This window comes from Ochotona princeps, chromosome 2, assembly GCF_030435755.1.
Source record: "Ochotona princeps isolate mOchPri1 chromosome 2, mOchPri1.hap1, whole genome shotgun sequence".
In the NCBI taxonomy this organism is placed as follows: Eukaryota; Metazoa; Chordata; class Mammalia; order Lagomorpha; family Ochotonidae; genus Ochotona; species Ochotona princeps.
Window position 1 is genome coordinate 3,211,574 of NC_080833.1, and position 23,140 is coordinate 3,234,713.

Consider the following 23,140-nt stretch of genomic DNA (forward strand, 5'->3'; position numbering starts at 1 on the left):
TGGCTTGGGATGTGTAAGTGCATGGAGAGCCCAACATAGGCTCCAAGCTTGCCAATAAAGAAGGTGAAATGGGTGCTTGTGTTTTGGCTTAACTTCCTGTCTGGGGACACGTCATGATTTATTTATTTTCATTTGAAAGACATATTTACAGAGAGAAGGATCTATCTGATAGTTTACTCCCCAAATGGTCACAAGGACCACGGAGCTGTGCTGATCCAAAGCCAGGAGCCAGCAGCCAGGAGCATTTTCCGAAGCCCATGTGGGTGCAGGGTCCCAAGGACTTGGGCCATCCTCCGCTTCTTTCCCAGTCCACAAGCAGGGCTCTAAACCCAAACTGGGGCAGCCGGGTCTTGAACTGGCTGGAGTGCAATTATGAGAATTAACCTGTTGAGCTACCGCGCCGGTCCCTAGGGAAGACTTCAGGAGCTGGCCGCCTGGCTTGGCGTTGCCTGGCAACCACGACGAAAGATCCGTGCCTTGTCCCGCCCCCTTCTAGATTCCATTGGTGGCTTCGGAGAGGCCCCGCCCTCAGGGGGGTGTGACTGAAGCTCTCAGGCCTGCGTTTCCGAGGCGCCCCGCCTGAGCAGGCGCGCCCTGACGCCACGTCCGGCGCGACGCCGACGGCGAGCTGCACGGTGGGCCGGGCACGCAGCGCCAGGGCCGAGGTCCGCTGGCTGTGTCTGCGGCGGGTCGCGGGGCCTGTGAGTCCGGCGAGGGGTCGAGGCGGGCGGGAGGCCCCGGCAAGCTTTCCGCCCGGCCGCTCCGGACCCCGCTTACCGTGGGGCTGCCGACAGAGAGGGCGTCCCGCCAACCCCCGTGCAGTGTCCCCGGCGCCCCGTCCACCTGTCCCTTCTGGCCCCGCAGGCTGACAGTGCGCTCCTCTTGCGCGCACCTGTCACCTTGACCAAACCCTCGTTCCGCGCGGCGTGGGCTGACCAGTGCCGTCTAACGCGTTCTTTCTCCCTCAAGTGCAGGGGCTTAGCCTCACTCTGGCTGCGCCATGGACGGCTCCTTCGTGCAGCACAGTGTGCGAGTCCTGCAGGAGCTCAACAAGCAGCGGGAGAAGGGGCAGTACTGCGACGCCACGCTGGACGTCGGGGGCCTGGTGTTCAAGGCGCACTGGAGCGTGTTGGCCTGCTGCAGCCACTTCTTCCAGAGCCTGTACGGCGAAGGCCCCGGGGGCAGCGTGGTCCTCCCCGCCGGCTTCGCCGAGATCTTTGGCCTCCTGTTGGACTTCTTCTACACCGGCCACCTTGCCCTCACCTCAGGGAACCGGGATCAGGTGCTCCTGGCTGCCAGGGAGTTGCGAGTGCCTGAGGCTGTGGAGCTGTGCCAGAGCTTCAAGCCCAAAGCCACGGGAGGACAGGCCTCGAGCGGCCGAGCTGTCTGCCAGGGGGTAGACAGCCACCTCCCGGAGCCGGTGGGACTGCAGGAAGAGCCGCCCTCCAGGACGCTGGGCCTGGTCCCTGGGGAGCCCCAGGGCAGCCCCAGCCCCCAGGCTGCCCCGCTCCAGCCCCTCGCTCAGGGTGCCAGTCCCCCATTCCTGCGTGGGAAGTTCAGGCAGGCCTTGAACCCTGGTGTGTCGGAGGACAAGGAGCCCGAGGACTGCAGAGTGCCCCCCAGGCCCTTGGAGGCCGAAGGTGCCCAGCTGCAGGGCGAGAGGCATGAGGTACTGTGCCCAGGGAGTCGGGACTGGGGGAGGCGGGGGCCTGGCCGGGGTCAGCAGCTGACGTGGTCTGTGCCAGCTTCCTGGGGGCACACAGACCATGTCAGGGGACCTTGTCTCCCCAGGGTAATGAAGTCTAGTTGGGCTTTGGGTGCCCCACGGGCAGGGCCGTGCGTCTGTCCTGGGTCCCTGATGAAGGGGCATGTCCTGGGGGTGGCCTGGGCTGGATGTGGAGCTAGGGCCCCTCAGGTGACCCTGCCCCCGCCTGTGTGCCACAGTGGGAGGTGGTGGTCCAGGTGGAGGATGGTGCTGGTGATTCCGTGTTGGAGTCCGAGCCCGTGCTGACCCGGCGCAAGTCCAGCCAACTCCGAAAGCCATGTGGCACTAAGCCAGCCCTGGGCACGGGTACCACGGAACCTGCCGAGAACAGAAAAGGGACAGCCGTGCCTGTTGAGTGCCCCACATGCCATAAAAAGTTCCTCAGCAAGTACTACCTGAAGGTTCACAACAGGTGGGTACCCTGTTGGTGTTCTGGCCCTGGGCAGAGGCAGGACCTCCCACTTGTGGGCTCCAGTCAGGCCCCCAGAGTGCCCGGCTTTGGTCATGGGCAGTGAGCACCTGGTTTTGCGTTGACCCCTTCCTCCCTGTCCTCCTGTGACCTCAGGTTGGGGGGCAGGGTCTGTGGACACCTTGGCAGCAGGCCCCGACCACTGCAGACCTTGGCCTACACCTGGCACCTGCCAAGGGGGTGAGAGCAGTCTGGGGCCCCTGTGCCGGCGAGGGCACAGTCCTGGGGTTCAGAGCTTCATGGTCTGCATCTTGGACCAGGGTGCTGTTTTGTGGATTTGGGGCTTCCTGTTTCTAGGGCGATAGCCGAGGGGTGTTGGGGCAGCGGAGAAGCCCATGGACTGAGGCTGCAGCATCTGAGAGCGCAGCCAGGAGCCCATGGGCAGTGTTCACTGTAGGTGCGTTCAAATCTAGGAAACATGTTGGGGTGCACCGCACTGGTCACACCCCAGGAGTGCTCCAGCTTGTGCTCCCTGGCGGTGGTGGCTGTGGGCTCAGGGGCACACCGCACTGGTCACGTCCCTGGTGCTCCCTGGCGGTGGTGGCTGTGGGCTCAGGGGCGCACCGCACTGCTCACGTCCCTGGTGCTCCCTGGCGGTGGTGGCTGTGGGTTCAGAGACCAGGTATTTGCATTGCAGAGCGCTCTCTTGTCCCGTGAGGCCTTGGGGGCGGGAGTGGCAGCAAGGTGACATGCCTTCCAGTCCTGCTGCTGCCCACGCAGAGTGTCTCTAGGCCCCCACTTGGCTCTCCCCTGCCAAGCTAGGCCCGACCACACACATGTTGTCAGTGGGCCTCTGTAGGAAGCTGCCAGAGACCCACTGGAATGGGGACTGCATGCTCTGCTCGGGCAGCCGCCACCAGTGGGAATTTAGGTTGCTGCAATGTGGGGAGCCTGAGGTGGTCTGTGTTCCACTGGGTGCCACCCGGGGATTCTGCGTTCCACTGGGTGCCCTGACGTGCCACCAGGGGATTCTGAATGCTGAATTGGCCTTGAGTGATGACGTCGTGAGGTCTCTGTCATGGGGAGCTTCCCCTTGGTCTTCCACATGGCTGCAGGGTGCCAAAGCTTTGGGCCATCTGCTGCTTTCCCATGCTACAGGCAGGGAGCTGGAAGGGAAGTGGAGCAGCCGGGACATGAACTGGTGCCCACATGGGGTGCCAGTGCTGCAGGTGGAAGGTCAGCCTACTAGGCCATGGTGCCAGTCCCCGGCTCACATTTAATTTTTTCTGGCTACTGAACTTATAGCAGGGAAACCGGCCTGGGGCGGGGGGAGCAGGTGGGTGGCTTCCCTGGTAGGCTCGGAGATGTTATGGGTGCACCGAGTGGCGGCTTGGGGCCTGGTGCTCTGGGTTGTCAGGAGCTGACGCTGGGTCGCTTGGGCTTTCAAATGGCGTGCCAGGTGTGCCCGTCCTCCAGGGCGGCCTGCCCTGCTGAGCACTGCTGGCTGCGGGTGGCGGCTGCCTTAAATGTTAGCACCGCACGGGCCCTTGGTCGTCATTGAGTGACTGCATGGTAGTGACAGTTTCTGGGCTTGCCCCCGTGTGTACACCAGTGACGGTCTGAGCAAGCCCACCCAGTGAACCATGACTGGCCTCAAGACATCTCACTTCCTTGCTGTGTGGCAGAGTGAGGGGCGAGGGAGAGCTGAGTGGTCCCATCAACCCCCACTTGCTATTGGTTCCTCTGCCTGGCAGGAAGCACACTGGGGAGAAGCCCTTCGAATGTCCCAAATGTGGCAAGTGCTACTTCCGGAAGGAGAACCTGCTGGAGCACGAGGCCCGGAACTGCATGAACCGCTCTGAGCAGGTGCCAGGGGCTGGCCCTGTGTTTGTGGGCAGGCCTGCGTGGGGCTTGCTCTTCATGCCGTCTGGCAAGCTTGAGAGAGTTCGGTTGTCATCAACTCTGTGTCCTGGGGCAGCGGGGCACAGGTGCCTGCGGCAGAAGGGACAAGCCTTGGCCGGACCTTGGGGGAGACTTTTTGGGTTTGCCCGCTGGGCTGGTGGCAAAGGGGCGCCCCAGTGGATGCTCCCACTGCGGGCCTGTGGGGTAGGGGCGACTGACGCACCCTTCTCTCTCTGGAGGCCAGGGTCGGCGGGTCGGGCTGCTTGGCCCTGTTCTGCTCTTCCGGCCTGGGCAGGCCTGGCGCGTGGTGGGTGCAGTGTCAGTGGGATCAGGACAGGCAGGTTACGTGTTGCCTCTCCTACCCCTGCACCCCAGCCCCAGGCAGACTCTTGGCAGCAGCGAGTGGAAGCCCCTGCAGAGGCTGCCGTCGTAGGCAGAGGCCTCGCCTGACCTGGCCCTGCTTGCCCTCACACTGCCAGGTCTTCACGTGCTCCGTGTGCCAGGAGAGCTTCCGCCGGAGGATGGAGCTACGGCTGCACATGGTGTCCCACACGGGCGAGATGCCTTACAAGGTCAGGCTCAGCCAGCCCCGGCGTCCCCACCCTCCACGGCCTCCGGTCTCTGGCCCCCATGGTCCCTTGCCAGGGGAAGGGTCATGCGTCTTGTTCTTAGTGGCTGTAAAGCAGCTGCCTTCCCTGTCCATCCAGGGTCCACCACACCTGTGGTTGGGCCATTGGCTACAGCCTTCCCTTCAGGCCCTTTGGGGTGCCCTGTCTGCTTCCCTGGAAGGCAGGTCAGCATGTCCCTGGGTGTGGCCTGGGCAGGATACAGGGGGCGGGCGCTGGGCACTGCCAGGACCGGCTGTCCTGAGGGCACGGGGCCTGTCTTGCAGTGCTCCTCCTGCCCCCAGCAGTTCATGCAGAAGAAGGACTTGCAGAGTCACATGATCAAGCTGCATGGCGCCCCCAAGCCGCACGCGGTAAGAGCCAGGCAGGGCTGGGGCTGGGCGTACTCCCACAGGGCTTTTCCAGCAGGAGGGAGGGGTTGTGTCTGTCCGGAAATGGTGCTTGCTGTCACCTCTGGGACCCTGTAGGACTCCTAGTCCTCACCCCTTTGCCTGACCCGTCTGCTCTATAGTGTCCCACCTGTGCCAAGTGCTTCCTGTCCCGGACGGAGCTGCAGCTCCATGAGGCTTTCAAGCACCGCGGGGAGAAGCTCTTTGTGTGTGAGGAGTGTGGGCACCGGGCCTCAAGCCGCAACGGCCTGCAGATGCACATTAAGGCCAAGCACAGGTGCCGCGCTCGCTGGGGCCCTGGCATGGGGTGGGCAACCAGCTTGGGGAGCTGCCGCCTGCCCTGGCACGGGGTGGGCGACCGGCTCGGGGAGCTGCTGCCCGCCCTGGCACGGGGTGGGCGACCGGCTCGGGGAGCTGCTGCCCGCCCTGGCATGGGGTGGGCGACCGGCTCGGGGAGCTGCTGCTGCTTGTGGGTGAGCGTGCCTGTTCCCACGAATCTTTTGCTTGCAGCATTTCTGGGGTGAGCGGGGTTGTGGGTCCCCGAGAAGCTGGGGGGCAGGCAGGCTTCAGGCAGCCACAGGCCCCCTCCCTCCAGGGCCCATCCTGGTTTCTGTGATGCTGCTCCATGGCGCCCCAGGATCGAGGTGGCCCTCCCTCTGCCCACTGGCTCCCCTCAGTGATGGGCCCTGCCTCTGCCCCCGGACAGGAATGAGAGGCCGCACGTCTGTGAGTTCTGCAGCCACGCCTTCACCCAGAAGGCCAACCTCAACATGCACCTGCGCACGCACACGGGCGAGAAGCCCTTCCAGTGCCACCTGTGCGGCAAGACCTTCCGGACCCAAGGTGAGGCGGCCTGTCCCGTGCGGGCCCCTCGCCCCGGGCCGAGGACCAGCGGCCGAGCCCTGCCCTGTCCCCACAGCCAGCCTGGACAAGCACAACCGCACCCACACAGGCGAGAGGCCCTTCAGCTGTGAGTTCTGTGAGCAGCGCTTCACCGAGAAGGGGCCCCTCCTGAGGCACGTGGCCAGCCGCCACCAGGAGGGCCGCCCCCACTTCTGCCAGATCTGCGGCAAGACCTTCAAAGGTGCCTGGGCGAGCCCCGGGAGGGGGCGGGCCAAGTCGCACGGAGGCTGTGTGACTCCTGCCTGTCCCAGCAGTGGGACCTTCTTGCTGGGGATCCCGCGTCCGCATGTGAGGTGACACCGGAGCTTCTGGGGAGCAGGGCCTGGGCAGTTCTTTTGGGTGGCGGAAGTGGCCCCAGGCCTCTGTCCCAGCTTCCTGCTGCATCTCCTGACTCCACATGCGCCTTGGGGCTCCACTTCCACGTTGCCCTCTCCTGACACCGGCACCCCACCTTCCTTTCTGCAGCCGTGGAGCAGCTGCGTGTACACGTCAGACGCCACAAGGGGGTGAGGAAGTTTGAGTGCACTGAGTGTGGCTACAAGTTTACTCGGCAGGTAAGTCAGGCGGAGATCTGCACCAGTGTGCGGCTGCTCCTTGGTTTCCTTGTGTCGTCACTGCCGCACCCCGTGCCTGCAGGCCCACCTGCGCCGGCACATGGAGATCCACGATCGGGTAGAGAACTACAACCCACGGCAGCGCAAGCTCCGAAACCTGGTCATCGAGGACGAGAAGATGGTGGTGGTGGCACTGCAGCCGCCCGCGGAGCTGGAGGTGGCTTCAGCCGAGGTCATCGTTGAGTCCCTGGCCCAGGGTGGCCTGGCCCCTCCGCTGCCTGGCCAGAGACTGTGTGCCGAGGAGAGCTTTGCTAGCCCCGGAGTGATGGAGCCATCCCTGCTCATCACGGCAGCTGTCCCCGAGGACTGTGACACGTAGCACTCCTGCCCACCGAGGCCCACTTGGCCCTGACCCAATAAAACATGCTGTTGGACTTGATTTTTCAGCCTGCCTGGTGGTTTGTTCCCCTGCAGCCTGACTGTAATGTGCTGCCTTTTCGCCTGTGCCCACCGCAGTGCCCTGCCCAGTGCTCCCTTGACCTCAGGGCTCAGCTTACAGTACCCTGACTCATCCAGAGAGCTCAGCTGAGCGAGCCCCTGTACCCAGTGCTTCTCTGCCTTTGGTTCCACGCCCTCATTTTCTATATTCTAGGCCTGGGAGCATTGGCCAGTGGGCACTCACGTCTCCTGTTGCGAAATTGAGGGGGTGCCAGTTGGTGCGGGGAAGACTGATCACTAAGCTTGAGGTGTAAGGATGGAGAGGTGTAGCTATGGTGCAGTGGCCTAGTGACTGAAGTCCTCACTTGGCACATGCCAGGATCCCATATGGGCGCTGATTCATGTCCCGGCTGCTCCACTTCCCATCCAGTTCCCTGTTTGTGGCTTGAGAAGGCAGTCAAGGATGGCCCAAAGCCTTGGGACCCTGTATCTGCATGGGATACCAGTAAGAAGCACCTGGTTCCTGGCTTTGGATCAGCTCAGCCTTGGCTGTTGGAGCTATTTGGGGAGTGAACCAGCGAATGAATCTTTTCTGTCTCTCTTCTAAATTTGACTTTCCAGTGTAGATAAATCTTAAAAAAAAGATGGGGGCCCGGCACAGTAGCCTAGTAGCTGAAGTCCTTGCCTTGTACTCCTGGGATCCCATATGGGGGCTGGTTTGTATCCCAGCTGCTCTGCTTCCCTTCCGGCTCCCTGCTTGTGGCCTGAGGAGGCAGTTGAGGACGGCCCAAGGACTTGGGAACCCTGCACCTGCATGGGAGACCCAGATGCTTCTGGCTCCTGGCTTTGGATCTGCTCAGCTCTGGCCTTTGCGGCCATTAGGGCAGTGAACCAGTGGATAGAAGATCTTCTTGTCTGTCTCTCCTTCATGCTGTAAATCTTTCCAATTAAAACAAAAAAACAAAAAACAGAGATGCGTGGGCTCACAATGATAGCCTCACCAGCCAGTCAAGACTCACCAGGTGGAGTGGCCCAGCACACGTGGGGCTTTGGCAGGGCTGGGCAGGCAGGGCTGGTTCAGTGGCACCTCCTGGAAGGATCTGCCCCCTGGGAGGACACTGGCTGGGTCCACAGGGGCTGGGGGATGGCTGGGGCGGGAGGGGCCTGTGGTGGTTCTGGGTCCTGCAGCCCTGGGCAGCTGTGTCGGGGGACAAAGCACACGGGTGGAGTGGACTGCCTGGGCTGACATTTTTAGTTTTAGAATTTTCCATCCTGTGACCCTGCATAAGTTCACATCCTTGGTCTTGAAGCAGTGGATTAGTAACAGCATGAACTTTACAGCCAGAAATCCCACTGTGCCCCTTATTAACTCCTGGGCAGGAAATCACAAAATTGGCCTGGCAAAGCTGGGGACTCTGCTCTCCTGGGCCTGGCAAAGCTGGCGCTGGGGCCAGGTTCCCTCCACTAGCACCGTGGGCTGCAAGGTGACCGGGTTCAGGAGCAATACCCCAAAAGGCCTTCCTGCTGACGGCACCTCTGTCATGTCTTGTTGGAGCAGTCACCAGGTCCACCCCTCAGATTCTAGGGAAAGACACGGGTCACCTTCACCACCTGACGGGCGGGGCAGGGCTGTGGTACAGCAGGTGGCACTGCCAGTTGGCGTGTAGGGATGCCTTCTCCCCTTTGGCTGCAGCTTCCGGACCATGCGCCCGGGGAAGGCGGTAAATGATGCCACCGTGTGGGAAACCCACGTGGGTTCCTGGCTGACGTCTCTGGGAAGGCAGCAGCAGATGGCCCGAGTGGGCCCTGCACCCAGGCAGACCCGCATGCAGGTCCAGGCCCAGCCCAAACCGTGGTGACCATTTGAGGAGTGAACCACTGTAATGAATCATCTCTCCACCCCTTCTAGGCCTGCATTTCAAATAATCTCAAAAACCAACACAAGAGGTCCCTGCTTCATATCTGGGTGCCCCCTTCAAAAAAACAGACCAAAAAACCCTCCAAAAACCAACAGACTTCTGGAGCAGCTGTCTGGGATAAATAAATAATCCATAGCGCTGGTACCGTGGCACAGTAGGCTAAGCTTCCCTTTGGCACAGGCATCCCACAGGTGCTGCTGGTTTGTGTCCCAGCTGTTCCACTTCCCATCCAGCTCCGTCTGTGGCCTGGGAAAGCAGTGGAGGACGGCCCAAAGCCTTGGGACCCTGAGCCCATGTGTGAGATCCAGAAGGGCAACTCAACGCTCGCTGCTGTGGCCATCTGAGGAGTGAACCCGCGGATGAAGAACTCTCTCTTTAACTTTTCTTTCAAGTAAAGATTAAAGAGTCCGTGGACAGATTTCTAAAGTGCCCACTTACAGACTTGTGGTCAGGTTAATCAGTGGCTGTGATGGCCATGACCCAAGCCAGGTAGCACTGAAGGACCTCTCCATGCTGGCTCAGGTGCTGGCTCCCGCACCGTGGCAGGAAGCTGGATGGGAGAGCCGAGGAAAGACCCAAACCCATCAGTGAGACCTGCTCTGCCAAACTGCCACTCCCTGCCCCACTGCAGAACAAGAACACTTCAGCCACGGGTCACTGCCAGAGAGCCAGGAGCAGGTGGCAGGCCATGAGAGTCCAGGGCCGGTGGATTTGCCCACGCTGGGCCTGAGCTGCTTCGCGAAGCCTGTAAGAGCAAGACAACACTGGTTCCCCGTCCAGGTATCGGCGTCTCCTGCGGCTGTGACAGCTCTCCCACTTTGATCCTTCCCAAGTGTCCCAGGGCCATCCCACAGCAGGGTGGGGCTCCTTGCTGTCCTGCACTGCACCTCGGGTGGGTGCCCAGGCTTGGGAGAGAGAGGACAGCAGGGCTGCAGCTGGCTCCCTGGTGACCAACTGCCCAGGGAGGTCAGAGACAAAACCAACCTGGTGGTGCCCTCCTTCCCTGCCAATCCAAAAAGGGAAAGGCCTGAGGGTTCTGACCCGCTTCCTTCGGGGCCTCAGCCTGGCCCAGGGACTGCCTCTGCGGCCTCCCCCCAGACCGTTCCAAGGAGACACAGCAGCCAAAGGAAGCAAGCTACATGAAAAGTCTAGCAAATACTTTTATTTCAAAAAGTACTGAAGGCCTCCTAAAATCCTAGGTAGGACTCTGGACATGTAAGCCCACAGGATAGCTAGACCAAAAAATAATAAATATGCAAATCCAACCCACCTTCTCAGGTAGGACTGGGAACGGGACGCCAAAGGGAGGGCAGCCTTGACTACACGTCTCTGAAGCCATATAAATACAGTGAGCGATCAGCATTAAATACTAGTCACCGAGTTTCATAACTTAACGTGCCTTGTGCACAGTTCTGTGCACACAACCTGTGGGGAACCCCTTTCCCCAGGCAGCCCAGTGATGACTCCCCCAAGTGCTGGGGGCCCCGCAGCTTCAAGCTCACAGTGAAGGGCAAGCAGGCCAATGCCGGCGGAGGGGCCTGCGGGAGCAAAGGTTACCACTGCCCCCTCCGCATCCTCGATGCTTCCAACACGAGGGCAACCCAGGCAGCCCGGCAGTGCCAACCTTGCTTCACCTGCAGAGCTGCGCCTGAGCAATGCAGGCCAGCAGCCGCCACGCTTGACCGCAGGACTCCATCCTCAGACTGCACAGGAAGGGCTTTCTGGGGACAGCCCAGGGCTCAGTGAACCCTGCCTGGCTGAGTCCTGCCCTGCTGTCCCCGCTGCAGCTGCCAAGACCGTTCAGTGCCACCTACTGCCCACCACTCAGCAGCATGAGGAGGCCGTGGCCCGATGCCGTCTTCTCAGGAGACGAAGCGACAGGCAAACCCAAGCTAGGGCCACCACCTGCTTCCGAGAGAAAGCCATGGCTGCCTGGGTCCCCAGGACCCCCACTCTTGCAGAGGGCTCCAGGACTGGCACTTTACGGTTTGAAAATCACACACACCCACTTCAAATCCAGGAAGCGGCCATGTAGGCCGGCCCCCTCCAGGGCTTCCTTTAGGCACAACCGGGGTCCTCACTCTGAGGCCTGAAAAGGTCTTGGGCAAGTGCAGCTGTCTGTTTGGCTGGGGTCAATGACAGACACGAGAAGCCACGCCCTTGCACGCGCGCGGCAGGCTTCCGACTTCTCCTTCACGGGCCTGGAACCCCACGAGGACACACCGGCCAGGCAGACCCAGAGGCCACCACGCCAGGTCCTCTGCGCGGCCCCTGCAGACTCTCATGTTCACACTCCCACCTAGGGCCACGGCCCAGCACTCAGCTCTGCCCCACAATGATAATCAGTGCTGGACATCGAGCTGGGCACCCAAAGGCTCTAGGTCCCAGACCAGACCCTCTTGGGAGGGTGTCTGTAACCTGTTATCCCAGGATGGGAACAAGATGTGTGTGTGCTGCCTGGGCAAGCTGGGGGTGACCCGGAGGAGCCAAGACATCTGCAAGTGGAGGCGAATCTCACCCCAGGAACCGCCTTCAGGCCCAGCAGCCGAGGCTGAAGGCACAGAGGCCTTGCGGGTGATGGATCCTGGGCTCGCTGGGCTGCCCCAGGGCCCACGTGCTGCCCATGAGCACAGCATGTCCTCGCGCACAAAGCAGCGGGTCACTCACCCCGCGGGTGCTAGCTTCCCAGCACCGAGGCCCTCCCTGGGCCTGGCCGGGGCTAGTGCAGCTCTTCAGGGTGTTGCGGTGGCCGGGGCCGGCCTGCGTCCATGTTGTGGCTGCTGCTGTCCAGCTCGAAGCCGCGCCCACCCAGGGGTGTCTGTGGCATGAACTGGCGGAAGATGCTCACGCTGCCATGCCAGAAGGTGGGCTCGGGGAGCCGCCCCACCACGCTCCACGCCCGAGTCTCTGGGTCGTAGGCTTCCACCACATCCGAGAGCTCAAAGGTGTTGTCATAGCCTCCGGAGACGTACAGCTTCCCTCCCAGGGCCGCCAGGCTGCCCCCCACGTGCACCTGCGGGCCAGAGGGGATGAGTGAGTGAGTAGGTGGAGGCTGGCAGGGTCCCGGCTACTCTGATCTGCTGAGGGGAGCTGGAGGAGGCAAGGGGCAGCCTTGGCACTTCTTGGGCAATGAGCTGGCCTGGACAAGCCAATGCCCTTTCTATGTACTACCTGGGTAAGCAGGTGTCCAGGGTCACACGCAGTGTCTGGTGCCCTCTGGTGGTCAGGGCGGGATGCCCACATCTCCTGCCTAGCACTTGTCTTCTGCAGTAGGCACCACGGCTTTCTCCATCACATACGGGCACTGGAAGCATGTAGGGTCCACAACTGACAGTGGCAGAGGTGGCACTTGGTCCCATGTGTGGCTGAATGGCACCACGCTTGGTGCCCATCCTCTCAAAAGCGGGGGACCCCAACGGGGCACAGCAGCTGTCGGCTGGGTCCATCCAGCTCAGGTTCGTGTCCCGGTGGCCCCGCTTCCCATCCAGCTCCCTGTTCTGCTCAGGACACAGCAAGCACTTCTTTCTTTATATTGGAAAGGCAGAGTTAGAGATGACAGAGGGTCGGAGCTGGGTCAGCCAGGAGTCAGGGGTTTTCTCTGGGTCTCCTGTGTGCCTGCAGGGGCCCACACACCTAGGCCATCTGGTGCTTACCCAGTCACATTAGCAGGGAGCTGGGAATGGAGCAGGCGGGAGTCGAATCCATATGGGATCATGTTACAGGCGGAGCCTGAGCCTATTTCGCCCTGTTGCTGGTGCTGGCCCCTCACAGCAGGCATTTGATAGGTGTTTCCAATGGTTGGCATCGTGACACAGCTGGTGAAGCTGCTGTCTACCACGTTACGTCCCATATGGGCACAAATTAGGTCCCAGGTGCTCCACCTTCTGATCCCGTTTCCTGCTAATGTGATGTGCCTGGGAAGGCAGTGGAGGATGGCCTAAATCCTTGGGACCCTGTTCACACATGGGGGACCCGGCTTTGGTCTAGCCTAGCCATGGCTGTTGTGGCCAACTGGGAATTAGCCAGTAGGTGCTAGGTCTCTCTTTGTTTTTCCGTAACTCTGGCTTCTTTTAAAAGTATTTTCTGGGCCCGGCGCAGTAGCCAGGTGGCTTAAGTCCTTGCACGTGCTGTGATCCCACTATGGGCAGATTCATGTCCCGGTGGCCCCGCTTCCCATCCAGCTCTCTGCTTGTGGCCTGGGAAAGCAATCGAAGACGGCCCAAAGCCTTGGGACCCTGCACCCGTGTGGGAGACCAGAAGAGGCTGCAGGTTCCTGGCTTCGGCTTGGCTCAGCTCTGGCTGTTACAGCCACTCTCGGAGAGTGAATCAGCGGATGGAAGAGCTTTCCTCTCTGTCTCTCCTCCTCTCTGTATATCTGACTTTCCAATAAAAATAAATAGAATAAACCTTAAAAAAAAAGTATTTTCTAAGGTCAACGTCTGAGGAATGGGCCGAGTGTGGGGCAGTCCCAAGGGCCTCCTGCCTGCTCTCACTGCTGGCTGCCCCATGAACACACTGGGCATGCCCTGGCCCCGGGCCTTGGCACCTGGCTCCTCCTTAGCAGAATCTCGATGCCAAGGTCTTGGTCAGCCCCCTCATCTCCTTCCCCTCCGGCTCAGAGGAGGGCGTCACCAGGCAGTGTGACCCGGGCTCTCCAGGAAGGCAACATGGACCTCTGCCCCGCCCCACGAGCCACGCCCGGCCCACGCTGCCAACCCACCTGGTTCATGGACGGGATCTTGTCCCACTCGTTCTTCATCGGGTTATACACGTCCACCTCGGCAGAGTCATCCCTGCGGAAAGAGCAAGCGGCAGACAGCTGCTCAGAGCTGGGCGTGGTGCACTCCTTCGGGGGTGCGGGCTGCCCATTCCCTGTGTTCCTATGCCCCACGGCAGCTCTCCCACCAGCAAGGCCCATCCCCAGCTCTTGGGGGCTGACTCCAGGCCCCGGGACCTGCTCACTCTGGACTCACTCTCAGAAAGTGGCCACAAGCCCCCTGCCCTGTCCTGCCCACTGGCGCATGCGCCTCAGCCAACAGGTGAGTAGGAGGCACAGGAATGAAGACACCAGGGTTTCCTCGGCTGTGCAATCTAGATCCTTCAGCTGTGACACACTGCTCTCCACCTCTCCCGTAAGGGGGTCAAGGGTAAGCCTTCAACAGCCGAGGGAGGCACTGTGAGAGAAAGCAGTGGTGGTAATGGCAACTGGCGGCCCGGCGGGGTCAGGCCAAGACGGCCTTGGTGGCCCATTCTTGGCCCTGCCAGCAAGTGCAGCACCTGCTGAGGACACTGTGGGCAAAGCGGAAGGGCTGTGTGCAGGACACACACTCCACCTGTCCTCCAAGGCTGGTCATGTCCTGAGACCGCACATCTCACGTTGGTCCCACCAGCCGCTGTGGGCAGTAGGACCAGCCGCTGCGGGCAGTAGGACCAGCCGCTGCGGGCAGTAGGACCAGGCTGCCCACCCATCGGCTCCCCTTGCCCCAGGGAAGGCAGCGAGCTGTGGTCAGCATTTCCCAGATGGCAGCTCTGATGATGGTGGAGGGCTGAGGCCTCCATGGGTGCTGGCCCTGGGCACCAGAGACGGGGGACGAGGCTGGGGGGTGAGGGGCAGGGACATGTGGCTCACCAAGAACGCCTAGCAGGGGTCTCCCACGTGAGGACAGATTCACCCGAGATACAAGTCCTACAGGCCCTGTCTCACTCTCAGACCCTCTTCTGCCCTCAGGCCGGGTGTCCCTCCTCCCCACAGGTCACCTTGGAGGGACAAATGCCACCCCCTGCTCTCCCCATCCTTAGGGCTGGACTTGCAGCCTCCCTCTTCCCACCTGCCAAGGCTCCCCTTGGGGTGGCTCCCCTCAGAAACCAGGAGGCCAGACCCTGCAGGCACCTCTGTGGTCTCCAGGGCATGCTCACTAAGGCACTTGGCCTGGCGCAGCGAGGGGCTGGGGTGAATGCCCTGGCACCGCGCACGGCTGTATTTATAGCTGCCTCCACCTCCTCTGAAGACACCTCCAGGACCAGGCGGGGGAGGGGGACAGGGTCAGGTGACATTCTAGAACCAGACCAGAGCTGGCTGAGGTCCTGGGCCACTCGCAGGGACAAGCGGTGGCACAAGTTCCATCCCTCTGCAGCTTGCCCAGACAGCCTGTGGGCACAGGGGCCCTGACGGGGCCCGGCAGAAGAGGCAGTACCACTTGGGGGGTATGGGGCGCAGGTCCTCCCAGGCTCCCGGGGGGCGAGGCCTGTCTTTCTGACCACTCTCTCGGCTGGTCCTGAGGCAGGCTGGAGGTCAGGTGTGTGTACACGTGTACACATGTGTCCACACACAGATGTAAGGCAATGCAGCCCCTAGAGTGCCTGGTTCGAGTCCTGCCTACTCTGCTTCCAATCCAATGTTTAGCTAATGCCCCTCACGTGGGAGACCTGGATGCTGCTGGCTTGGGCTTGGCCCAGCCCCGGCTGCTGAGGGCATTTTAGGAGTGTGTCAGCGGATGGAAGTTCTCCCCCGCCTGTCACTCCAACAAATATCTTAAAAAAAAGCGGGGGGGGGGACCATGGAGTCAGCCTCCAATCCCACGGGCCCAGGCTCCCGCTCTACTTAGTCCACTCCTCTTAGCAGACAACCTGCACTCACCTAACAAAGTACATCAGGCCGTTCAGGGTCACGGTCTTGGGCGCGAAGGACCAGGGTGGGAGCTGGCCACAGTCCACCAGCGACCACAGGTCGGTTTCGGGGTGGTAGCACTGCATCACCATGGTCTCCTTGCCGGCCAGGGAGCCGATGGCGTAGAGCCGGCCGCGGCAGGCTGTGGTAGAGCAGTTGTCCATGGGATAGGTCATGGGCTGCAGGGCCTCCCACGAGTCGGTGGTGTGGTCGTAGCGCTCAGTACTGTCGGCGGCCACCACGTACAGCAGCCCATCCAGCACGGAAGAGCTGTGATACTCCCGGGCCTTCAGCATGGGCGCCACCTCTGTCCACTCGTTCACACTCGAGTTGTACCTCCACACACAGTCGTACAGCCGGGAGCCGTCAGATCCACCTGCCAAGTGCGTGAGGCAGCGTCAGCCCGCGGGGGGGTGAATCAACCTCCAGTGCCACGCCGTGCCTTCCCCAACCTCCCGACTGCCTCTCCCTAGAGAAGAACTAGCTTTCTTGGGGCTGCAGCCCTGCCCCCCAGAGCCCAGGGTTGAGACAGCGCCATACTGCAGGAGGATGGCCAGGCCCTCACTGGCTGGGTCCTGAGGCACAATACTAAAGGAACACACAGACACAGCCTTCTTGACTCAGAGCCTGACCAGGCGTGCAGGTCACACGGAGAAACTCATATAGCTGCTCCAGTATCAGTAACTCAGAGAAACCCCGAGTGGCACTGGCTGTGGCCCCAAACTAAAGCACTCCACCTACGGGCATTTGCAGGGACTCCGAAGAAGCTTGGGGTGGGTGGGGCACACATCTTGGCCGGGGGGGGTGGGGCAGTGCCTGGAACTCTGACAGTGAGAAGACAGAAGGTCGCGCACCAGGCCCCCTCCGTGGCATCCTCACCTCACAGGCAGCCGGGCACCTGCCGAAACCCGGAAGGGCGTGGGGCAGCAGGGGCCAGTCTGGCCAGTTTGGGGAGGCAGCTCTTTGCTCAGAGCTGCTGGTCACACTTGTGTGTGTGTGTATGGAAGGACAATTCCCAAACAACACCGAGCCGACCTCAGCTCCAATGAGCTGCAGGCTGCCAAGCAGACCATGTCCTCGGGCCGGGACGCGTCCCGCCCAACGCAGAGTCCGCGTGGGAGGGAGTGAGCCTTGTGTGCCAGGCTGGGCACAGCCACAGCGATAAGGCAGCCCCAGGCCTCCCCGCCTGATAACAGCCACCAAGGCAGGCCTGTGGGTTCTTTCCTTATATAGCAGTCCCTCGGAGCGCCCCTCCTCGCCCCGCTGAGGAGGTAGCCTCCTGTTTGAACCAGGATTTATCGTTAATGAGAAATGTGGGAGAAGCCCAGGATTCAGGCAGGCTGGGGCCCGCCCATCATGACTCGGCAGTGTTTTGGGGTCTGGGCCAAGGAACTGCAAGAAAATCTGAGCACGTGACGGTGTTTACAGTGGCAGGCCTCGTGGGGCCTGAATGCCACGTGACTCACAGCACGGAGCCCAGGTGGGTGTCCCTAGAGAGCCTAGTCAGCTCTCTAGTGAGTCAGGAGGTCCCATGGCTCCGTGGGGTCGGGCGAGGCCCCTGGAAGGGCGGGGGTATGTCTGGCTCCCTGGTGTCAGCCTCCTGCCTGTGCCCAGATGCCCTGGGGAGAGAGAGGGCACGCACTGTGTGGGTAAATGCCTCCAGTGCCTCCTCAGTGACCAACAGGCGAGCAGCTGGCCTGGGGCAGAGGGCACCCAGACCCACACACAGCTACTTGTCTCTCCTGGCACAACGGGCACTTCTAGATCCCAAGTGTCACCCAGCTGATGGAGCTTGGCTTTGGGGCAGCCCTTCCATGGCGGGTTCCAGGGGCGTCTGCTGCGGGTGGGTGGGCTTCTCCGGGGCACACAGAGCCTCAGCTGCGACCCCCTCACTCTGAACACGGCCCCCTTGGGCACTCACCTGTCACGTAGATGTCGTTGCCCAGCGCCACTATGCTGTAGCCCCCACCCAAGTGGTCGGGGAACTCGGCCAGGTAGCGCCACTGGCCCGTCTGCGGGTTGTAGCAGTCGACGGTGACCAGCTCGTCACAGTCCTGGTCGCAGCCGCCCACGAGCACCAGAATCTCGGCGAGGCCGGTGGAAGGGCGCGGGCGCATTCGGGGACAGGGCCCGCGGTCGTGGCGGTCATAGCGCGCCGCCTGGAAGTCGCGCGCCTCGCGCAGCAGGCGCAGGCAGGGCGGGCAGCGCGCCACCAGCGGCTCGGCCTCGACGTGTGCCAGCAGGTAGAAGCGGCGCACGAAGGGCAGGCGCACGGCCTCGAGCAGCTGCGGCCAGTGCGCGGCGCGGCGCGGCGGGTCGGCGCGCACCCAGCGCAGCGCTAGCTGGTAGGCGGCCTCCTCCTTGGGCACGCACAGCCCGTCGTCGCGCAGGTAGCGAAGCAGGCGCGCCAGGGGCAGTCGCTCCAGCTGCTCGGCGCCCAGCTCGCCCACGTGGCGCAGGATGAAGCGCTGCGCCGCGCTCGCCAGCCCCGAGCAGCTGAAGGCCTCGGCGAAGTCCTGCATGTCCAGGCAGTTGGCCAGGTCGAGCTGCTGCTGCAGGAAGGCGCCGCACGCCTCCTTCACGGCCGGGAACTGCAGCAGGTCGGCGGCGCGCAGCAGCGGCTCGGCGTTGTCGCCGCTCACCGCCACGCGGCCGGTGTAGCTGAAGTCCAGCAGCAGCTGCAGCATGTCGGGCGGCACCCCGTGCAGGCGCACCCGCTCGGCGCGGCTCTCGCGCAGCTGCCCGGCGAACATGGCGCGGAAGTAGGGGCTGGCGGCTGCCAGCACGGCGCGGTGCGCCGGGAAGTCGCGCCCGCCCGCCGCCTCCAGAGTCACGTCCAGGAACTTGCGCTCGGCGCGGAGCTGGCTCAGGCCGCGCAGCAGGCTCAGGGCGTGCGCGGGGTCCGAGAAGGGCAGCACGGCCAGGGGCGCCGGCCGCTCCATGACGCTCGCGCTACGGGACCCGAGGACGCCGCGGCCGCTGGGCACCGCCGCTCTAAATACGGCCGGGCGCCGCGGGCCTCCGGGAGGCGGGCCGCGGCCGGCACCGCCCACTTAACCCCCGCGGGCCCGGCTCTGCTCCCCGCCTCGCGCCACGCCCGCCCCCGGCTCTCCCGGCTGAGTCACAGCCGCCCGCGTCCAGCCGCCCTTCCGGGGCTCCCAGCGACTCCCGCAGGCGCCCGGACCGGGGTCCGCTGGTGACCGCTGGGCCGCTGGCTCGGCCGTGCGCGGGACTCGTGGCCTCCCGGGCCCTGCCCACAACCCACCCGGGCCCGGCTTTTGAACAAAACCCGGGAGAGGCTAGCCGGCCACCAGAAGCCGCTGCCACCCCCGTTCGCGCCCGAGCCCCCAGGGTGGCTTGGCACAATGGCTTTTTTTCTTTTTTTAAATAAAAAAAAAGTGTCTTTGAGTCACATTACTTACAAGGATTGCTGGCTAAACCCGTCGCCGGGCTGCCAGCAAACTAGTGTTTTTTTTTTGTTTTGTTTTTTTTAATTCAGGGCCGAAGCAGGAGGGAGTCTGGGGATTTTCAGTTGCTTTTTCTTTCCTTGGCGCACTCAGCAGCCGCGCCGGAGCCCGATTCCAGGAGTGTGCTCCGCGGCGTTTTTGCAGGAGTTTTGAAGTCAGTATCTGAGGCAAAGGGGCAGGCCCGCCTCGGTACGTGCTACTGTCCCGGGGCCCAGGGGCAGCTCCAGGTGTGCGTGAGGGGTGGCGGAGGAGCGCAGCTAAGGCCTGTGCGCGGAGGCACCGCCGCTGGGAGGGGGAGGAGAAAGTTCTGATTCCTCCTCAGTTTAGCTCCAAACAGAACCCCGGAGGCGGAGCGTGGAAAACAAGGCCGCTCGCCGGGAAGCCGCCTGCGTTGGAGTTTGGGCGGAGTTTCGCTCCGAGTCCAGGCCCAGCAGTCCAGCAGGGGAAACTCGGTGTCCGTGGCGTACCCGCTGGGGGCCTCCAGGAACGCGCGCCCCTGCGGCCGCCCACGTGCGTCCCGGGCACCGGCTGGGGGTCCAGCGGGGCCGGAACCTGTCAGAATTCCACCTCGGCCACGGGAAGCGAAGGTTTCCCACGCCGCCCTGGAACCCCGCGTCGTGCTGGCTGGAGAAGGCGCCTGGATCGGGCTGCAGGGGCCGCCCGGGGCAGGAAACCCTTCAGGTGCCCGGCCGGCTGCCTGTTGCCCATAGAAGGACTGCTCTCGAAGCTATAAAGGGCCGCCGCCGCGGCATTCCTGGCCCCGCAGCCCGGCCAATCGCGAGGGTGCATGGCTCTGTGAGGAGGAGGAGCGAATCAGGAAGTGGCTGCTGGCCGGCGCGAGGGCCAGGGCTCCCCTAGGTCAGCCGTCCACCTGGCACAGACCGAGGGCTGAAACCTGATGCTGTTCTACCCGGCAGGATTGAGGGGGTGGGAGGGCACTTTCCTAACAACAGGGGGTATTTAGACGTCACGTGTCACTCTCACTTGAAGAAGAATGGAGGCATTCGCTGCCATGGAAGGATAGCCTCTGTTATAATGTCGAGTGAAAGAAAAAATCAGATTACCCGGCGTGAGTCAGTGGGTTTGCGTGTTCACACACCTTGGGAGGAAAAAAAATCGAACATTTCCTTGAGGGTGGTAAGGCTTGCCTTTTACTTCCCTGCAGTTTGTGGCTGAGCTAAACATACCTACGCTGTGTATTCAAGGTCACACAGAAGTGCTCCAGTCCAGGACAAGGGACTGAGTTACCCGCCTGCCCCACACGCAGGGAGGGCCCTGAGCCGGCGCCGGGGCTGGGCTGTGTGCAGGCTCAGGCCGAGAAATAATGTGGGGAGCAGGGAGAGGCCGGATTTAGAGCCCTCAGCTGTTTGGAATTCTCCAGAGCCTCCTGACCAAGCGTCCACTCCGCTGGGCAAGCTGGGCTCTTTGAGATCAGGCAAGCTGCATGCTGGCCCGTGCCTGGCATTGCTGCTGCGCTGTGCTGGGGAAGACGTTTGCTCCAACAGACGACATTAAACCTCAGCCAGGCCAATTCTGAAGTTAACCTCTTTGCCTCTAGCTTCTGGCTCATTCTCCCAGGGCAGGGTGAGGCCAGGCTGAAGCCAGGAACTGCACCCCATCTCCCACATGGGTGGCAGGGGACCCCAGGGCTTGTAGCTCCCTCCCAGGGGGACTCCCAAGCAGGAAGCTGGACAGGGAGGAGAGCAGCCAGGACTGGCCGGAACTGGGGCACCGGTGTGGAATGTGGGTACACCTAACCCCCGGCCCTGCGCCCCCTGCCCCAGTAACACACTGACAATGTGATTTAGCAGAAGGTGTGATTGTAAAAAGAATGACACCCTTTAATTTAGCGACTTCCCTTGTTTTTTTTCTACACCTGCTCTGTGTTTTGGGGACTCCAGGCGTCCTCCTGTGGGACTTGAATGTGCCTTCCATATAGAAACTTTTTATTTATACACATAAATCAGCTGTTTCCAGAGCAAGTGTCTCAACTTTTACATATCCCACCAGCATGAACCGCAACACACACCCAAAGCCTGCCTGATGCACGGGTCTTTTATTTGTATTTTTATTACATGAAATGCTGCCAACATATGGTCCAAAAATTATTAATGATTCTAAATTCTCCATATGCATGGATTCACGCAGCAGTGAAAAAGCTGAAAACGACATGGTTTTGAGGCATCTCATCTCCAGGCCGGCTGTGAGCGAGCCAGCCAGGCAGGAGACAAAAGTGTAAGACACACGTAGATGATTAAGTAGAACAAAAAGCTAGACATCAGGGACGTTGCTCTAGGGGAAAATAAATCTGATGTGTTCACACCCACCCCGGACGCACACACTTTCCTGAATCTTCCCCCAAATGAACGTGGCCTCCTGAGACTTCGGAAGGTGAATCTATACTTGGTAACTCAATTAAAGTTACTCCCTTCTCGAGTTACTGCCTGGGGAAGCGTGGTATTCTCAGTATTTTTAACTTGTCACAACCTGTGCTGGAGTTGGCGCTCCGTCCTCTCTCCTGTCACTACAGGCAGCAGAGAATCGGCAGGTGCAACTTTCCAGAGCAGAAGACAAACACTCCTTGACTGCTAGGCGTGGTTCAAGCAGGGCCCCAGCCTGGACCCGGAGCCCAGCAGGAGCGCTGTGCACCTGAGAGCTTAAACCCTTCCTGCAGGCAAAGCCAGCTCGGCCACGCCACATCCCAACCCCAGCCAGTCAGCCTGGGGGCACGGGGAGGGAATGGTCACTATCTCATCTCTGCCTCTCCTTCTGAGGGCTCACTGCCCAAGGCCAAATCACAGACTACCCAGATCCTCCCCACAAAGTGCCTGCGGTGGCCTGGGCAGGCGCAGCGGGTACTGCGTGCCACCGGCGCATACCAGGACCGCCTGTTCCCAGCGGACCCGTTCCAGGGAGGGCAGACACCTCCACAGCCCCAGGGTGCGAGTCTCTCTCCTTGAGGGGGCGTGGGGGCACCCAGGGGTCCCGCCCTCCGAGGCTCACTCGTGGCAACAGGTGTACTCTCACTTTCGAGCTCGGCGGGGGTGACGTTCAGGACATGTTTACCACAGGGAAAAGCCATCGGGGATCAGTCTGCAGGCTCCACCTGTCCCAGCTACGGGTCTGGGTACTAGTAACATGTAAACCTTTTTTTTTTGGGGGGTGTGTGTGGGCGGAGCGACACTGGCGCAGGTGGAAAACGCGGGACTCCACCATCCGCAGGGGCCGGACACAAAGAACTCTGGACAGACCCCGCGCCCGGCGCCCCGGCTCATCACCACGGGGGGGACCCCAGCAGCGGGCCCCCACACGGCGCACATGAAACCCCAGGACGACGGCCACTTGGCGAGCCAAGCGTTGCGCTAAAGCATTTCATAGCTGGGCGAACCGGGGAGTACTCCGGAAGCTGAGCCCAGCAGGACTGGGTGACCCCACGGAGCAGCGTCCGCCAGGTCCGCCCCACCCCGGGACGGCGGACACTCGGTGATCCGCTCCTGGGTTCGAGGGCCCCTGCTGCCTGCCCACCCAGGGTCCAAGCCGGGCCGCCTCCCCGACCCCCTCAGCCAGCGTCCGCCCCGCTGCGCCTCACCTGCCGCCGCGCTCATCCCTCGAGGCACACAACCAGAGAACGGGGGGCGGCGCCGAGGGGAAGGCGACGGCGACAACGCAAAGCGAGTTTTTTGTTTGTTTGTTCAAGCGAGCGTCTCTACACCGCGGGCTCCGCCGGCGGACGGCTTCGCCTCGCCGGGGCACTGACCCCGTGGCCCCCGCCTCGCAGGGCCTCCGCGGACCGTCCCGACCCCGCCTGCAGCCGCGAAAACAAGCCCGCTCCGCCTCGAGGGAAGCAGCCGGGGGCGGCCGCGACGTCAGGGCCGCCTCCCCCACGCGCGGAGCGGACCGCGGGGACCCCGGCCCCACAAAGGAGCCGCAGCCCGAGGCCCCGGGCCCCGGATGGGAGGCGCCGGCCGCCGCCTCCCGCGACCCGGGCGCTCCCTGCCACCCCCACACAGACCCGGGCGCAGCCGCCCCTCCCCCTGCGGCCGAGCGGGCGCGAGCCCGCAGCGGCCCTCAGGCCGGGGAGACCCCGCCTCCGCACACCCA

General features: G+C 62.3%; 2 protein-coding genes across 6 annotated transcripts; one reads left to right on the top strand and one right to left on the bottom strand.

Annotated features, from left to right (window-relative positions):
- The first annotated feature begins 580 nt into the window (after nucleotides 1-580).
- On the top strand, nucleotides 581-6,971 carry ZBTB48 (zinc finger and BTB domain containing 48). Of its 5 annotated transcripts, none has more exons than XM_058674654.1 (11): nucleotides 581-665; nucleotides 970-1,669; nucleotides 1,945-2,177; nucleotides 3,929-4,040; nucleotides 4,556-4,648; nucleotides 4,969-5,055; nucleotides 5,214-5,368; nucleotides 5,798-5,934; nucleotides 6,011-6,175; nucleotides 6,460-6,548; nucleotides 6,631-6,971. In XM_058674654.1, the coding sequence occupies exons 2-11, from the start codon at nucleotides 1,001-1,003 to the stop codon at nucleotides 6,925-6,927; spliced, it is 2,037 nt and encodes a 678-aa protein (XP_058530637.1). In that variant the 5' UTR covers nucleotides 581-665; nucleotides 970-1,000; the 3' UTR covers nucleotides 6,928-6,971. The 5 variants fall into 5 exon arrangements, with proteins under 5 accessions (XP_058530637.1, XP_058530627.1, XP_058530643.1 ...); XM_058674644.1 differs by having other exon boundaries at nucleotides 587-701; XM_058674660.1 differs by having other exon boundaries at nucleotides 587-701; nucleotides 975-1,669.
- Nucleotides 6,972-10,846: 3,875 nt separating this feature from the next.
- KLHL21 (kelch like family member 21) lies at nucleotides 10,847-18,579 on the bottom strand. Its single transcript, XM_004596079.2, has 4 exons — nucleotides 17,494-18,579; nucleotides 15,543-15,948; nucleotides 13,626-13,698; nucleotides 10,847-11,918 (listed from the first exon to the last, which is right to left on the bottom strand). The coding sequence occupies exons 1-4, from the start codon at nucleotides 18,512-18,514 to the stop codon at nucleotides 11,625-11,627; spliced, it is 1,794 nt and encodes a 597-aa protein (XP_004596136.2). The 5' UTR covers nucleotides 18,515-18,579; the 3' UTR covers nucleotides 10,847-11,624.
- Nucleotides 18,580-23,140: the final 4,561 nt, after the last annotated feature.

What these genes read in the sequence shown, in the direction of transcription:
- KLHL21 (XM_004596079.2), bottom strand. Translation starts at nt 18,514, where the DNA reads ATGGAGCGGCCGGCGCCCCTGGCCGTGCTGCCCTTCTCGGACCCCGCG. An exon ending in CAACGACATCTACGTGACAG is followed by an intron (nt 15,949 to 17,493) that starts GTGAGTGCCCAA and finishes CGCACTTGGCAG; the next exon opens with GTGGATCTGACGGCTCCCGG. An exon ending in AGATCCCGTCCATGAACCAG is followed by an intron (nt 11,919 to 13,625) that starts GTGGGTTGGCAG and finishes TCTGGCCCGCAG; the next exon opens with GTGCACGTGGGGGGCAGCCT.
- ZBTB48 (XM_058674654.1), top strand. Translation starts at nt 1,001, where the DNA reads ATGGACGGCTCCTTCGTGCAGCACAGTGTGCGAGTCCTGCAGGAGCTC. An exon ending in TGCAGGGCGAGAGGCATGAG is followed by an intron (nt 1,670 to 1,944) that starts GTACTGTGCCCA and finishes TGTGTGCCACAG; the next exon opens with TGGGAGGTGGTGGTCCAGGT. An exon ending in GCTACAAGTTTACTCGGCAG is followed by an intron (nt 6,549 to 6,630) that starts GTAAGTCAGGCG and finishes CCGTGCCTGCAG; the next exon opens with GCCCACCTGCGCCGGCACAT.